The 18,075-nt window shown below is 43.8% G+C and overlaps 1 protein-coding gene across 1 annotated transcript in view; it reads right to left on the minus strand.

Annotated features, from left to right (window-relative positions):
- Positions 1-17,292, minus strand: part of LOC139391921 (collagen alpha-1(IX) chain-like) — a 38,173-nt gene extending 20,881 nt beyond the window's left edge. Inside the window, exons 1-7 of the mRNA XM_071139530.1 lie at positions 17,264-17,292; positions 13,045-13,130; positions 9,914-9,988; positions 5,960-6,089; positions 3,584-3,830; positions 3,161-3,310; positions 2,848-2,928 (exon numbers count right to left, since the gene is read on the minus strand). Of these exons, the coding sequence (XP_070995631.1) occupies positions 2,848-2,928; positions 3,161-3,310; positions 3,584-3,830; positions 5,960-6,089; positions 9,914-9,988; positions 13,045-13,130; positions 17,264-17,292 (798 nt within the window). The remainder of the gene's footprint in view (positions 1-2,847; positions 2,929-3,160; positions 3,311-3,583; positions 3,831-5,959; positions 6,090-9,913; positions 9,989-13,044; positions 13,131-17,263) is intronic.
- Between the last annotated feature and the right edge of the window lie 783 nt (positions 17,293-18,075).

Below are 18,075 nucleotides of genomic sequence, written 5' to 3' on the forward strand. Positions count from 1 at the left end.
CATTTGGCAAATCTGACCATAATTCTAATCTCATGATTCCTGCTTACAAGCAAACATTAAAGCAGGAAGCACCAGTGACTAGATCAACAAAAAATGGTCAAAGGAAGCAGATGCTAAGCTACAGGACTGTTTTGCTAGCACAGACTGGAATATGTTCCGGGATTCCTCCGATGGTATTGAGGAGTACACCACATCGGGTCATTGGCTTCATCACCACAGTGACGACGACGTCGTCGATGCACTTAGTGATGAAGCCAATGACCCGATGTGGTGTACTCCTCAATACCATCGGAGGAATCCCGGAACATATTCCAGTCTGTGCTAGCAAAACAGTCCTGTAGCTTAGCATCTGCTTCCTTTGACCATTTTTTGTTGTACATACCCCAACCAGAAGCCATGGATTACAGGCATCATCCACACTGAGCTAAAAGCTAGAGCTGTCGCTTTCAAGGAGCCCTCCGACAAACCATTAAACAGGCAAAGCGTTAATACAGGACTAAGATCGAGTCGTACTACACTGGCTCTGATGCTAGTCGGATGTGACAGGGCTTGCAAACCATTACAGACTACAAAGGGAAGCATAGCCGAGAGCTGCCCAGTGACACAAAACTACCAGACGAGCTAAACTACTTCTATGCTTGCTTCGAGGCAAATAAAACTGAAACATGCTGTTCCTGGAAGACTGCCGATGTGAGTAAGACCTTTAAACAGGTCAACATTCACAAGGCCTCAGGGCCAGATGGAGTACCAGGATGTGTACTGCAGGCATGCGCTGACCAAATGGCAAGTGTCTTCACTGACATTTTCAACCTCTCCCGATCCGAGTCTGTAATACCAACATGTTTCAAGCAGACCACCATAGTCCCTGTGCCCAAGAACACTGAGGTAACCTGCTTAAATGACTACCGACCCCTAGCACTCACGTCTGTAGCCATATGAAGTGCTTTGAAAGGCTGGTCATGGCTCACATCAACACCATTATCCCAGAAATGTGCATACCACACCAACAGAACCACAGATGACGCAATCTCTATTGCACTTCACACTGCTCTTTCACACCTGGACAAAAGGAACACCTATGTGAGAATGCTATTCATTGACTACAGCTCAGCGTTCAACACCATAGTGCCCTCAAAGCTCATCACTAAGCTAAGGACCCTTTGACTAAACCTCCCTCTGCAACTGGATCCTGGACTTCCTGACGGGCTGCACCCAGGTGGTAAGGGTAGGTAAAAACACATCTGCCACGCTGATCCCCTCAGGGGTGCGTGCTCAGTCCCCTCCTGTACTCCCTGTTCACTCATGACTGCACAGCCAGGCACGACTCCAACACCATCATTCAATTTGCCGATGACACAACAGTGGTAGGCCTGATCACTGACAACAATGAGACAGCCTATAGGGAGGAGGTCAGAGATCTGGCCGTGTGTTGCCAGGACAACAACCTCTCCCTCAATGTGATCAAGACAAAGGAGATGATTGTGGACTACAGGAAAAAGAGGACCAAGCACGCCCCCATTCTCATCGACGGGGCTGTAGTGGAGCAGGTTGAGAGCTTCAAGTTCCTTTGTGTCCACATCACCAACAAACTATCATGATCCAAGCACACCAAGACAGTCGTGAAGAGGGCACAACAAAACCTATTCCCGCTCAGGAGACTGAGAAGATTTGTCATGGGTCCTCAGATCCTCAAAAGGTTCTAAAGCTGCACCATCGAGAGCAAAAGGTTCTAAGTTGCCATACCAGGCAGTGGTTATATCACTGCCTGGTATGGCAACTGCTCGGCCTCCGACTGCAAGGCACTACAAAGGGTAGTGCAAACGACCCAGTACATCACTGGGGCCAAGCTTCCTGCCATCCAGGACCTCTATAGCAGGTGGTGTCAGAGGAAGGCCCTAAAAATTGTCAAAGACTCCAGCCACCCTAGTCATAGACTGTTCTCTCTGCCACCGCACGGCAAGCGGTGGCAGCTTCTACCCCCAAGGCATAAGACTCCTGAACATCTAGTCAAATGGCTACCCAGACTATTTGTAGTGCCCCCCCACCCCCTCTTTACACCATTGCTACTCTCTGTTGTCATCTATGCATAGTCACTTTCAGTAACTCTACCTACATGTACTATTACCTCAACTAACCGGTGCCCCCGCAAATTGACTCTGCATCGTTACCCCCCTGTATATAGTCTCGCTATTGCTATTTTACTGCTGCTCTTTAATTACTTATTACTTTTATCTCTTATTCCTATTTGTATTTTTTGACAACAACTGCATTGTTGGTTAGGGGCTCATAAGTAAGCATTTCACTGTAAGGTGAATCTGTTGTATTCGGCGCATGTGACGGATACAATTTGATTTGATTGGCTCAAACGCATTCAGAAGGAAAACAATTCCACAAATGAACTTTTAACAAGGCACACTTGTTAATTGAAATGCATTCCAGGTGACTACCTCATGAAGCTGGTTGAGAGAATGCCAAGAGTGTGCAAAGCTGTCATCAAGGCAAAGGGTGGCTATTTTGAAGAATCTCACTTTTTTGGTTACTACATGATTCCATATGTGTTATTTCATAGTTTTGATGTGTTTACTATTTTCTACTTATTCTACAATGTAGAAAATATTAAACATTAAGAAAAACCCTGGAATGAGTAGGTGTGTCCAAACTTTGACTTGTACTGTATGTATTGTAATCATGGCACTCCTACAGTAGTATAACAGGCCATCCTATCTCCTCACATTTTGGCAAGTGCAGATTCACAGAAGCCAGTTAGTGAAATCTATGTTACTGGTCGATATGAATCCAAACCCAAAGCAAGTAAAGACCAGGTGGAGACAAGTTTGTTGTTGTTACCTCTGTGATAGGCAACTCCTGGCAGTTCTCTCTATTGGCTCTCTTCGGGTCGCAATGGATCAACATCCACTGAAGTTCAAACTAGAAAGAGACAGTGGCATGATATTGATCATATGACATGACTCGTATGATAACGCTTACTGTATAACAACGCACCACTGAGGAACCAACACCTTCTCAGCCTTAGCCTGATCCCAGATCGTATGTGCTGTCTTACCAACTCCAACTCTTATTGTCATGCCAAACAACGACCATAAGAGTTGGCAATACAGCACAACCAGATCTGGGGCCAGGCTATCCTTGCCCCGCTCACCACAACAGAAGCATCAGCGTCAGTATCCAGCCTCCCAATAAGCGTATCTCCCTCTGTGTTGACGGGGCCTTTCCCCTTGATGGGCTTCTTGTCCACGGCCTGACAGTCCACATACAGGGTGACCTGGTCTCTCTCCACCCCAATCATCACCTGTAAGGATATGCTATAGGGTTACTGTTGTTGATCCTCGGGGGCCACCGTAATGTTAATGAGTGATCAGTTATCACTAATTACATTGTACCAGGAGTAGAGTTGCACAATTTCCAGTAACTTTATCAAAATTCCTAGGATTTCCAGGATTTCCAGCTTATTCCCTCTTGATTCCGGGATCTTCCATCCGAGATTTCTGGAAAGCCGGGGAGTTTTGGGATAGTTACTGTATTTTGCAACGCTAACCAGGAGTGCCATCACTCATTCCATCACCTTGTGCCACTTGGTGTTGAACAACACAGAGAGCCCTGGGAAGGTGACAGTCTGCAGGTTGCCATCCTGGCCCATCAGGAAGTACTCCAAGGCCTGCTGGTCTCCATTCAGCCTGAGCCCTGCCTGCTTCCAGCCGTCTTCATCCACCACCTGCCACACGTTCCACACCTTGTTCACTGTGTTCTTGATCATACGGAACGTGACCATGACGGAGTACTCGTCAGGGAAACCCCGGGGGAAATTGAGCCTGGGTGAAGAAGAACAGAAGATGAAGATGAAGATACAGATGGGTCGGAGAGGGAGGAGAGAAAAGGGTTCATACATGCATGAGTCCAGTGAAGCCCCTGTGGAAGGTCATCCTCAGTGGGAGAGGGATGGATGGACAGAAGAAATGGTTCAAACTTCTCTTTACAAAATCATAAAGAATGTAGTTCAGTTAGAGTCATAGAGAAAAGGACACTGGGGGCGACACTTCGCAGTGGGTAAAAAAAGCAGCTTTCCACCACATACACACAGCACACATTGGGTGGTTCGAGGATTTCAGATCTCTGATGGCGGCTAATGTCAAAGACACTCCATGATCACAAAGCAGAGGTAAAGCTGCTGCAGGCCACGTTTAAAAAGCCTCACGCACAGCGGCTCAGTTCCCTTCCCACTCCTCACGCCCACGATAACATCATGAATGGGGACATCAATCAAACCCTAACACTTTTATGTTCAAAGCACTTCCATTCTCTTTCTCTCTCTATCCCTCCATCTCTCCCTGTCTCTAATGCATGATGCATGCATAACGCAACAGTTACAAATACTCCAAAGGAACAACGAGGCCCTTTATTTTTTCCATCAAACCCTTTTGTTATAAACAGAAGTGGCGCCCCGGTGGCTCTGATCAACAGATCAATTAAGCAGCCGTCCCGTCTCCGTCTCTAACGCGTAAACTGCTCTCCAGTCTCCCCAGTCCTAAACCTCTAGGCTGGTATTCATAAAGAGTCTCAGGTGCTGATCTCAGATTAAGGCCCCTTCAGTCCATTCATTATCATCTAAAAGGTTAAACTGATCCTAGAGCAGCACTCCTACTTGTCGCTTTATGAATACGAGCCCTGGGGTTTTAACTAGCCAGGCCAAGGGCTCCATAGGTGGTGCCTTTATGGACGGGAGCTGCAGAGCTGCAGCCGGCTTGTAAATGGATCAAGGCAATAAAAAAGGAGTTTCCTGTAACCCAATAAAACAAATGAAGACCACTCTAACGTTCCTGCAGTGTGCCTATGTGTGTGTGTGTGTGTTTGTGTGTGTTGAATGCACCTTGGGAGAAAGTATCTCACAGCCTAGGCCAGAGTTTGATGCGTGTTGTGTTGCAGGCCTCTATCCCCTGCAGTGATAAGGACACAGGTATCGGAAATGAACCTTTCTGACGACAGACTTCAAAGCCCAGACAGACTGGCCACTGGACTCCGAGAGATAAATGTTTTTGTGATTAGTGTCCTGAGTGGCATGAGGCAGACTGGAAGATGTCAGTATGTTACATAACAGTTTATGTGATAACAGGACCAATACAGGTCATTGGCCAGACCAGCAGTGAAACACCAGAAGACAGCTTTAGTTATGTAAGAAGGTAACCACGTAACAACAACCTCTAGCCTACTAAGCAATATGAAAACAGTCTAAGTTGAAAATGGAAGATTGTGCACTGGTTTTCAAATATTTTTTTTTACAGGGTAGAATACCAGGCTAGAGGATCCCCACACGTAAACGATCTAGCTGATCTAGGCAAGACACACACACACACACACACACACACACACACACACACACACACACACACACACACACACACACACACACACAGACACACACACACACACATAGACACAAACACACACAGTCTCTCTTCACACAGGAAGCTGCTCGGGCTGTCACCACCTGTCTCTTTTGATTTCCAGAATCCTTCATGAGCACAGACAGAAACAAGTGAATACAACTACAACTTATAATGCTGCATGATGAAATATGTCTCTATGTTTCTGGTACGAGATATTTAATGGTTACACGAGTTCTGGGCGGGTGGGGTCCACTGCTTTCCCCCCTCATTGCTAAGAGATGCCAAATCAGTTCAGACATGCTGTTCTCTGTTTCACAGAGTGATAACACCTGTCTGAGACCTGCAATAATACAACACCTGCATCGACCCAGGGGAAAGTATTTATTATGTGTGCGTGTGTGTGTGTGAGTGTAGCGATTATGTGTGTGTTTCTGTTTCTGGTTTCTTCATTCTTTCTTCACCTGGTAGGTATTTGAAAGCTGACCTCTGCCATAATAACACCTGCAGCAAGCCTGGACAAGCTCCAATATCATGTTTCTTTTTCTGTCTTTCCTTACCTGGTAGGGATCTGGAAGTTGGCCTCCCTATCAAGGCGATATGCCACCTGGAGAGGAGTGGAGCCCTCCACCTTCCTCACCCCCTTCAGAGGAATAACATCCAGCTGGAACTGGGTGATCAGATCAAACCCTAAAAGAGAGGGAAACGGATTTTCAGATATCTCCTGTTCGTTCTGAATTACATGTTACAGTATTATTCATCTGGTGGGTCTAACTCTGAATGCTGATTGATTAAAAGCGCATTCCAGACTATGTCTATTCCACAAGTTACAATATATGATGTTAAAATGCCTATTTAGTCTGTTCCATCTGACTGTGCAATCCACTGTCTCATTAGCCCAGCCATTCAATTTATAAACTATTAAAAAAAACATCTAGACATTATCTCGCATTTCTTTTAGACTAACATTTAGTTTTCAACAGTGGATATTTGTATAAACATTGATATCTGTCTCTCTGACATTTGCAACATTGTTTCAATATAAAAATGTGATCTCCAGCTGTCCTATAGTAATGAACGTGTTGGGAGTCGGGACGAGACAGGCAGGAAGCGTTTCTTAGCCAGACGAAATCATGAATCAGCATCAATGTTTGGATATATACAAAGAACTGTCAATAGAAAACGGGTCAAATGAAACGAAGTGCAGGTAGTTTGCTGTCTTTCCAGCTTCAGTATGAAGTGATTGTGTAAATTGTGTTGTTGGCTGTCTCCTCTGAACAACAGTGTCCTGACAAGAAAGTACATTTTCTATGCCAGGTGAAATCATGCATCATTAGCTCATTGTTATGGATGTATCCAAATAAACGTCACTAGAAAACAGCTTAAACAAACGCAAATGCAGCTACTTTGCTAGCTAGCAAGCGATAAGAACGTTGCCAGCCAGTATGGCAATGGAATATTTAGAACGAACGACTGGGTCACGCCCATAGATACAGAACAAAAAAACTGAACGACTGGGTTGTGTCTCTGGCAACCGAACTGATAGAACGAAAAACCAGCTGAATTTGTGTCGGGACTATATCTAGTGGAAGGATGAAATAGTATGAATAAATTAATAAAAAATACTTTTTTAATTAAAAGATGTAAATCATTATTTGAATATGTTGGTAACCCGTTGTAAAAACGTGATAATACCCTCAAAGCAGGTGTTTGGAGGATATATTGGCACGACTTCGTCTAGGGCATGCCAATATATCCTCCAAACACCGGCTTCTCGGGCATTATCACTTAATTGTACGTATCCCTTGAATCGTTCTGGTGAATTATACTGCATGTCAGCAGTAGGAAAATAATGCACATCTGATTGACAGGTACTGGTCTTTTTTGTATTTGACACACAGTCTTATAAAAGTGTAAGTGCATATTTCTGGATCAGTTTTGTAAAATCAAATCAAATCGTATTTGTCACATGAACAGAATACAACAGGTGTAGACCTGGGGGGTAGTGTCTTTCGGTTGGAGGCCGAGCAGTTGCCATACCAGGCAGTGATTTAACCTGTCAGGATGCTCTCGATGGTGCAGCTGTAAAATCTTTTTGAAGATCTGAGGACCCATGCCAAATCTTTTCAGTCTCCTGAGGGGGAATTGTTTTTTTCGTGCCCTCTTCACGACTGTCTTTGTGTGCTTGGACCATGATAGTTTGTTGGTGATGTGGACGCCAAGGAACTTGAAGCTCTCAACCTGCTCCACTACAGCCCCGTCCATGAGAATGGGGGTGTGCTCGGTCATCCTTTTCCTGGAGTCCACAATCATCTCCTTTGTCTTGATCACGTTGAGGGAGAGGTTGTTGTCCTTGCACCACACAATCAGGTTTCTGACCTCCCTATAGCCTGTCTCATCGTTGTCGGTGATCAGGCCTAACACTGTTGTGTCATCGGCAAATGTAATGATGGTGTTGGAGTTGTGCCTGGCTCTGCAGTCATGAGTGAACAGGAAGTATAGGAGGGGACTGAGCACGCACCACTGAGGGATCCCCGTATTGAGGATCAGCGTGGCAGATGTGTTGTTACCTACCCTTACCACCTGGGCGCGGTCCATCAGGAAGTCCAGGATCCAGTTGCAGAGGGATGTGTTTAGTCCCAGAGTCCTTAGTTTAGTGATGAGCTTTGAGGGCACTATGGTGTTGAAAGCTGAGCTGTAGTCATTGAATAGCATTCTCACATGGGTGTTCCTTTTGTCCAGGTGTGAAAGGGCAGTGTGGAGTGCAATAGAGGTTGCATCATCTGTGGATCTGTTGGTGTGGTATGCAAATTGGAGTGGGTCTAGGGTTTCTGGGATAATGATGTTGATGTGAGCCATGACCAGCTTTTCAAAGCACTTCATGGCTACAGATATGAGTGCTACGGTTCTGTAGTCATTTAGGCAGGTTACCTTAGTGTTCTTGGGCACAGGGACTATGGTGGTCTGCTTGAAACATGTTGATATTGGTACAGACTCAGACAGGGAGAGGTTGAAAATGTCAGTGAAGACACTTGCCAGTTGGTCAGCGCATGCTCAGAGTACACGTCCTGGTAATCCGTCTGGCCCTGAGGCCTTGTGAATGTTGACCTGTTTAAAGGTCTTACTCACATCGGCTGCGGAGTGCGTGATCACACAGTCGTCCAGAACAGCTGATGTCTCATGCATGTTTCAGTGTTACTTGCCTCGAAGCGAGCATAGAAGTTATTCAGCTCGTCTGGTAGGCTTGTGTCACTGGGCAGCTCTTGGCTGTGCTTCCCTTTGTAGTCTGTAATAGTTTGCAAGCCCTGCAACATCCGACTATTAACGGAGCCGGTGTAGTCCTGTAACGGATTCGATCTTAGTCCTGTATTGACGCTTTGCCTGTTTGATGGTTCGTCGGAGGGTTTAGCGCGATTTCTTATAAGCTTCCGAGTTAGAGTCCTTGAAAGCGGTAGCTCTAGACTTGAGCTCAGTGAGAATGTTGCCTGTAATCCATGGCTTCTGGTTGGGGTATGTACGCACAGTCACTGTGCGGACGACGTCCTCGATGCACTTATTGATAAAGACAGTGACTGATGTGGTGTTCTCTTCAATGCCATCGGAAGAATCCCAGAACATATTCCAGTCTGTGCTCGTAAAAAAGTCCTGTAGTTTAGCGTCTGCTTCATCTGACCACTTTTTTTATAGACCAGTGCATATTCACGAAGTGGACATTTTGGAATGTCAGTGTTTCCCCATTTTACTATGTTTAGCGGTTTATTCTGGTTTCATAATCTGTATGCAAAACAGGGTGCAGTGATATGACTAACATATGAAACTAATTTTAATTAGTTCTCTTATACGTAGCCCTGCCTGGGCTCGCAACACATTGTACACCATGTGATTTGAAGGTAGCTAATGCATCTGTTCCTACCAGGGCGCTGGTACACAATTAACATCTTGCTGAGCTAGAATTGTTCCTACTAAAATCTATCAGGCTTCAGCGGAATATTTTATGTGGCTCATTTGAAATCTAAACGTGTCTCAAGCCATTAAGCATTTAGACAGCCCAGCCTAGTTCACTAAGCAATCACAGCAGCTAGCTTAGTTGTGATGTTCTGTATTTTGCTTCCTCAGGGATTTCTGTAAACCAAGGCTGGTGGTTTGGTGGTCCTGGGCATTTAAAATGTAAGTCTATGCTGTCTAGCAAAGAGAAAAACCACAGGGACTATAGTGTTAAACTATTGCTCCAGACAGAGCTCCTTCTGACCTGGTATGTTGATGTGAGGTAAGACTTGGTTACAGAAAGACATCTCAAAACTACTAGCTCAGACCTCTTGAGATGTCTTGTACTGTTTGATGTAATATGTCTTCCCATGCAGGTCTCCTTTTGATTACGTCATAAACTATAAGCAAGATGTGGCCAAAGACATACCGGAAGCAAATTGTTGCTGTTTTACAGTATGTCCCACCAGGGATGAAGAGGACTAAGTTAGTACGCATATTCACAGAGTCTCGTGTATAGTATCTATTACCTGGAAGGTCATCTTGTCCATTTCTCATGGGAGGGCAGACAGCTGTGTCCCCATCTAACCTGTTGAGATCTAACTCTTGATGGAAAACACACAGAGACAGAAGCTTGGTTAGGATGTTTCTGTTCACAGCATTTACATTTGAGTCATTTAGCAGACACTCTTATCCAGAGCGACTTACAGCAGGGAGGGGATGCATTTTTGTACTTTTTCCTGTACTGGTCCCCCGTGGGAATCAAACACACAACTCTAGCATTGCATGCACCATGCTCTACCAACTGAGCCACCAACCAAACACTGAATCAGAATTCACAGTGCCAACTCCATGGGAAAGCCACAGGGAGACCAGGCAACGGTGAGAAAACATGGTAAGAATGTAATTCACCTTATACTCTGGATTGATTTTTTTATGTTGGTTATTCTTACAGCTGTGGTATCCTATATTTGATACCACAAGCACACCCACAGGTATGTAGTAAAGTATCAGATACAAAAGATAACAGCCCGGTCTCATAGACTAGACATAACAAATTACAAATGTAAATAAGGGACACTCAAATTAGTACGTTACTTTTGGTATGGTTACATAAGACAGAAGGTTACTCAAGGCAAAAACGAAGGTAGTGTGGTTGGTAAGGGTGGATGGGTGGGTGTATAATCTGAACGTCTAGAAACTCAAAGGTTGCGTGTTGAAATCTCATCATGGACTATTTTGCAATCTAACACTAACCCCTAGCTAATGTCAGCCACAATAAATTGGAATTCATAACATATTATATGCTATTATACTGTATGCTTTGCAAATTCGTAACATATTGAACATATGACATACAAGATTTACATTTACTATGTTAAGTCTACCCCTGAGCCCAGATTGAAGATACTGTTGACGTATGTGTGTAGCTGTTGTAGCGTGAATGTGGATCGGGGTAAGGCCATATCGCTCATGCTTGTCGAGCACAGGAGGCTGATGAGGGGAGGATGGCTTATAGTAATAGCTGGAATGGAGTAAATGGAATGACATCAAACACATGGAAACCATGTGTTTGATGTGTTCAATACCGTTTCATGAATTCCATACCAGCTATTATTATGAGCCGGTCCTCCCCAATTAAGGTGCCACCAGCTGCCTCTGTTGTTGAGAAACTGACAGGTATTCTCAGTTTATTAATCTACAGATGTAGCATCTAAATTTGTTCACCCTGTTGAAAACATGTAGTGTATTTGAGGTTCAAAAAGGCTTCTGAAGTTTGTCATTTCCACTTTGAAATTTCAGACTTGATTGTCCCTTATGAAAAATGTATGAACCCCTACAAAAACATAATTTACATTTTCTTTTTCTGCAGGATTATTTTCCTGCTGCAGCAAATGGGCTCAAATTTAGATGCTACATCTGTACCTGTGATTTATTGAGATGGAAATCTCTCTGTAGAACTAACTTAAAAGGCCAACAATAATCAATCACACTGTTGTGCTATAATTTCTGCTTTCATCCTCAATGTCTTTCTCGGGTGATTGAGTAACCTATAATATTAGTCTTGTGTCTTTAGTATTTGTTAATGTACTATAACCTACATAGCTGGCTGGGATTAACTGTCATTGGATGGAATTAATTGAAAAAGAGAGCTACTGTAATGTAACTAAAACCTGAGGTGATTTTTTAAATGTCCTTCTCAGCTAAAGCTTTAAGTGAATCTTGAAACAATGAGAGCGAAAACATTTGATCATGTTTCATTGAAGAGCCTTGCTCTACTGTAGTAGTATCATCTCAAGGTGAAACTTCTAAAGTATTCAGAGAACACATCTCCTCCTCTCCTCCCCCTGTTTGATATGAGGATGAAAACGCAGTGCAGGGGAAACTAGGAAACAAAGATCTGGAAGTAATGAAACAACGCTGGGAGCCGGAGGGCTTCTAGCCTCTACTCCCAGAGTCAATAACCTGATTCAGCTCATTCGGAGGTGCAGAGTGTGGAGGCAACACATCTGGAAGACCCTATCGGTTCCACCATAACTGCTGAGTAGAGGAGATACTTTGGTGAGATGGTATTTATCCTGTGTGTTTACTAGCCATAAACACTTCTCTCGCTGTGCAGTGGGAGCTGTAAGTAGTTAACCACTCCCTCCCCAATACCATGGTCTGCGTCCCAAATGGCACCCTATTCCCTATATAGTGCACTTTAAAAAAAAAAAAACTGATCCTTACGGGCCCTGATCAAAATTAGTGCACTATAGTGGGAATAGGGTGCCATTTGGGATGCAACCCATGTGTTTTAGCAGCCTATTCATTACGCTAAACGAGCAGTGGATGGAGATGGACCTCAGCTCAGCTTTTACGACACCGCCGTCACGTGTGACTGAGTGCTATGAGGATGACTAGTGGATATAAGCAGACCATTTCCAAAAGGAAAGTAATCTAGCTACGTATTAGACCACACATCATGTGCTTGTACTGCAACAGTAAACCATGCTATAAGATGGTATTCACTTTACATGTGATAAGAATAAACATTTTGTTTTTTTTACTGCTGTAAGTATACCCCACGTCTGTATTGTATTTGTGTTGATGGTGAAAAACATCCCATAATGTGGATAGATGTGTTATTGCATCTCTCTGACAGCTTGCGAGAGAGGCTTAAACAGATGTAGGATCTTCATTTGAGCCAGTTTTCTACATTAGGAAAATAATGTGAATTATTATGTGGATTATAATTAATATACCTTTTTTTTGTAGGGGTTGAAACATTTTTCGTCAGGACAAATCAAGTCTGACATTTTTAAGTGGAAAATACAAACGTTAGAATCCTTTTAACCTCAAATACACAACAAGTTTGCATTTCCTGCTGTGCAGGACAAAAACAGGATCAAATTAAGATACGGTATCTGTAAGAATTAAGAAACTAGAGATTATCTGAATTAATCTTACAGACTAGTACAGTAGGCTACACTACATCTGCTGTTTTTGTCTTAATCTTAGATTTGCATTTGTATTAAATGGAATGACTTGGGATAGCATTCCTGAAACAACGTGTGTGTTTTGATACCAAAATCAAAAGTAGTCGTGCAAACAAATATCATATACCAGTAGTACACTGTTATGTGTCTATCATGAGCCTGAAGGCATCTGGAAAACTTACGGCCGAGGGCAGGAGAGAGTAGCAGAGAGAGGAGGGCCATGCAGGTAGAGGAGTACAGCAACATCGCTGGGTTCCGTGGTCGCTTCCTGAGAGGGAGAGAGAGAGAGAGAGAGAGAGAGAGAGAGGGGGGGTGGGGGGGGGGGGAGGGGGAGGGCGAGAGAGAGGGAGAGGGAGAGCGAGAGAAAGGACAGCTGGGTCAGTGATCTGATTTCTTTAGTCATCATGTCTACTATCTCTGGCCTGATTTGATAAAGCTTTAGAGTAGCGACACATTAAAAGACATTACAACTCACGTAGACACATCAATATTTTCTGAAAGGAGTGACATACGTGTCACACTGATCAGTTCGATCAGTTAACACAAGCACGCGTTATCGCGGAAATACAGGAACCCATACATTTCTCCTTTTGCAGGTAATGGGGGAAACTGTGTCAGGAGGATGTTCATAAGCAGTCGAGTGTTGTTTTACTGATGCCAGACATGAGTGTACATTGTCTAAGACATTAGCTCAACTCCAGAGTACGAATGTCTGTCCATACTATGTAAGCTTACAGAAATAGTGAAGTAAAAACTGCACACAGTAAAGACAGACATTGTGTCGTAGAAAGCAGCAACAATGAAAATGACTTGCTCGGGACGGCCATTGTTGTCATGCATAGGCCTACGCCACATAATAATGGCTGGAATGGAGAGAATGGAATGGCACCATGTGTTTGATGTGTTTGATACCATTCCACTTATTCCGCTCTAGCCGTTACCACGAGCTCGTCTTCCCCAATTAAGGTGCCACCAGCCTCATGTGGCTTACACATGAATGTGTACTACATAAAACCAAAACGTTGTGTTGTGTGTCCTCAGACCGCTCCACAGACTAAGAAATAAGACCGCACCACTGGCCTTGTTTTACTCAACCTTCCTCAGCCCCTTCCTCAGCCCCTTCCTCAGCCCTACCAGAAGGCTGACAGGCAGGGTGGTATGGAGTGATGGCCGAGGGTGTATATGGAGGTCTTTTTTCGTAAGAGAGATTACTTGTTAAAGCTTTGATCCGCATTAGGAGACACAGCGCCACTGGCTGCCCCCTGGAACATTTGCTATTGCTGTTGTTTTGTTTATTAAACAGCAGCGAGGATCTCCAGCATCAAGAATAAAACACCCGCAGTACATACTCTGCTGTTCTATCAGGAATAAAACAACCGCAGTACATACTCTGCTGTTCTATCAGGAATAAAACAACCGCAGTACATACTCTGCTGTTCTATCAGGAATAAAACAACCGCAGTACATACTCTGCTGTTCTATCAAGAATAAAACAACCGCAGTACATACTCTGCTGTTCTATCAAGAATAAAACACCCGTAGTACATACTCTGCTGTTCTATCAAGAATAAAACAACCACAGTACATACTCTGCTGTTCACTCAAGAATAAAACAACCACAGTACATACTCTGCTGTTCTATCAAGAATAAAACAACCGCAGTACATACTCTGCTGTTCTATCAAGAATAAAACAACCGCAGTACATACTCTGCTGTTCTATCAAGAATAAAACACCCGCAGTACATACTCTGCTGTTCTATCAAGAATAAAACACCCGCAGTACATACTCTGCTGTTCTATCAAGAATAAAACACCCGCAGTACATACTCTGCTGTTCTATCAAGAATAAAACAACCGCAGTACATACTCTGCTGTTCTATCAAGAATAAAACACCCGCAGTACATACTCTGCTGTTCTATCAAGAATAAAACACCCGCAGTACATACTCTGCTGTTCTATCAAGAGTGCAATGGTGTCCGATGGAAAAAAAGTGTTTGCTGTTTGAAGTAACGTCTTCATTGTTGTAATATCGCAAACGAACGTGGCAGTTTCACCGCTACAGATTCCAACTTTAAGGAGATAGGGAAGACAGGGTGGAGAGAGGCGGATGCTATCAGAGAAATTAATAAATTAATAATGGCTTACTCAGCAAGGTCCCTACAGAGGAGGGAGGGAAGAGGGAGTTGGCCACTAACATATGTCCTTCACCATGGAGGACACTGCCCAAAACACTACAGGCTGGCAGCCCTGCATCTTCCCATGCCCATTAATCTATCAGGAACCCTGGACCACAGTACAGTACATCAACCAACACAAACCACTGGACTATCTGTATCAGGTAGCTTTCTGAATTTGTTTGCTTTACTGTGATCTTGCCCTGCACTTCCATATATGGCCACTAGTTGTGTTAAGCAGCTTTAGTGTGAGGCGAGAGAGAGAGCGAGAGAGAGAGAGAGAGAGAGAGAGAGAGACAGAGAGAGAGAGAGAGAGAGAGAGAGAGAGAGAGAGAGAGAGAGAGAGAGAGAGAGAGAGAGAGAGAGAGAATAGAAATGTAGCATTAATTGGGGTTAATTCACAATAGAGATGTCCTTCTTTGCTATCAGCTTTTGGGCATTTCAATTTGCATTTGTCCTTAGATCCAGTCTGATGTTGTGATATATAGGAAAGGAAAGCTTGGTGTTCTTTGACGCCTTGTGTACAATAGACTCCCAACCCCTCAAGATCAACTGTCACAGCAAGCAATAGCATCAAAAACATTCTGACACTGATGGTCTGGGAAAAGCTTGAAAGCGGTCTTAACATCAGCTCTTGAGCTGCAGAAAATATTCTTGGAAAAGCAATTGTGTTTTGACTTTTTCCCCATACTATGTTCTCAGACCACAGCTGAAACTATAAACCAAGTCAACAGGGCAACAACCTCAACAACACCATTCTCAGGGGGAAATTCTAAATCAATATGCTGCATCTTAGACAGAGTCTCTAGTCTCTAGTACTGTGTCGTGAAAGGTCAAGGGCCTTACTGATAAGAACATAAACATCTTCAAGATTGTGCCTCTTTCATCAAGAGCAATTACAACTCTGTGATCAGTCATCCCTCTCTCGGAGTGAAAAGCACAGTGTGTGATCTCCAGCATCCAGAGTTTGTTTGAATGTTTTCTGGCCTCCTCGCTGTGCCACCCATATGGGCTCGTCTTCCAGCGTCCCAGAGCCTGGACCATGTAGTCAGCCAGCTCTCCTGGAGGGACCTCCGTCGCCCTCATTTGTCTTAATTACACCAACTGGACCCCCGTTACTCTCTCTGCTGCTCAGCCTTACAAATTAAACCTATCACTCACTTTAATTAGTATGCTAATAATTTGGGAGCGTTCCCCGGACAAAACTTTAGGACTATAAAAGTCAAAAGTATGTGTGTGAGCAATACGTCATGACAAAGACACAGTTGACCACCCCATTGGAGAGGTAAGGAGGAAAGGAAGGCTGGTTCTCAAGGTTTAACAGCTTTAATTTCCCCCCTGTTTAAATACCCACCAAACAAGGTTTATAGTCTGTGTGTGTGTGTGTGTGTGTGTGTGTGTGTGTGTGTGTGTGTGTGTGTGTGTGTGTGTGTGTGTGTGTGTGTGTGTGTGTGTGTGCGTGTGTGCGTGCGTGCGTGTGTGTGCCAGATTATACAGCTGTGCTAGCTCAGTCTTAGCCATGGAGCTTCTATTAAGCAGCCCCAATATCACTGGTTAATTTCAAGGCCGTATAAATTCAAGCACAATTATTTCCTATTTCTAATAAAAGATGTGTACAGATTTTTTTTCCTATAAAATATTGATTTGTCATTATTCTAGAGTGAGTCAATTGTTCAGGGGAATCTGATACTAGAAATCTGTAAAAACCATGACGTTTTCTTTAAAAAATGTTTTCAGATGAAATATCTCACTAAATGTATTAGTGATTAAACTAGTTAATTCCTACCGAGCATTTTCTTCCCTAATCTCTCCTCTAGTAACCTCAGCCCTTCCATTTATTTGATGCATTCCAGTTGTAGCACACCTGATTCCACTGGTCAACTAATCACCAAGCCTCTCATTACAATATTGGAATTGTGTAATCTGGCATTGGAATACATTCAAGACATTGGAATGGCTGAGGATACAAGAGGAAATGTTTGGCAAACACTGCTATTGAGAGAATGTCATATTGTTCATCATTTGCTAACTAGCAAGTCCTCAGATTAGAATAAATCAATCAATAAAACATATATTATGGCAAGACAACAGTAAACCTGACTAAACTCTTCCCCACACCAAGTTCAGAGTCAAGTGGAACACACTGCCAATCCACCCAGATATTACCACTTCAACATATAAATAACTACTTTAATAATACATGTTTCGTTCAAAAAGCTCTTACCTTGTCAAGAGAGCACAGTGGTGCTCCATGTTTTACTCCCGTCTAGGAGTGAGGGGCAACGCAGGGCTTTAAGAGCGGACAGACAGACAGACTGATAGCAGTGGGTGAGGTAGAGGAGCAAAAGGAGCAACAGACATGAACGTTTGGTTAGTTCCCCCTAAAGATCAGTCCTGGTGCTGGGAGAGCATGGTGGGGATGCTCAAACTGGGGCCGAAGACACATAAAACCTGCTTCAATGGGTTCCCATTGGACAGGAGCTTTTCAGGAGGTGGTGACTAGGTTTTATTACCAGTACTTAAAATACATGTTGGAGGCCTCTAGGCTTTCCCTTCCTCCTGTTACACCTTTCTCCTCCTACCTCCCTCTCTTTCTCTCCTTCACTGTGCCCCATAATGATATGTGTTGGCTGTGTGTAATTCTGTTAATAATTCTGTTGCAGGTTAGGGATAGGGATGCCGTAGGAGAGTGTAAAGTGATGGAGGAAGAAGGATTTAATTGTGTAGGTCCTTTACTGTATCTGAAGAATGCCTCTATAGTGACTAAATACCTGCTTTTTAATTCAAAGGTCCTGGTCCACACAGACAGGGTGGTTTGGTTTTACACGTCTTATATTTTTTGGGTCCCGAGTGGCGCAACGGTCTAAGGCACTGCATCTCAGTGCAAGACCCTGGTTCAATCCTGGGCTGTATCACAACCGGCTGTGATTGGAAGTCCCATAGGGCGGCGCACAATTGGCCCAGCCCAATTAGTCCGGTTTAGGGGAGGTTTTGCTGGGTTAGGCTGTCATTGTAAATAAGAATTTGTTCTTAACT

This window comes from Oncorhynchus clarkii, chromosome 32 (assembly GCF_045791955.1).
Source record: "Oncorhynchus clarkii lewisi isolate Uvic-CL-2024 chromosome 32, UVic_Ocla_1.0, whole genome shotgun sequence".
NCBI classification, from domain to species: domain Eukaryota; kingdom Metazoa; phylum Chordata; class Actinopteri; order Salmoniformes; family Salmonidae; genus Oncorhynchus; species Oncorhynchus clarkii.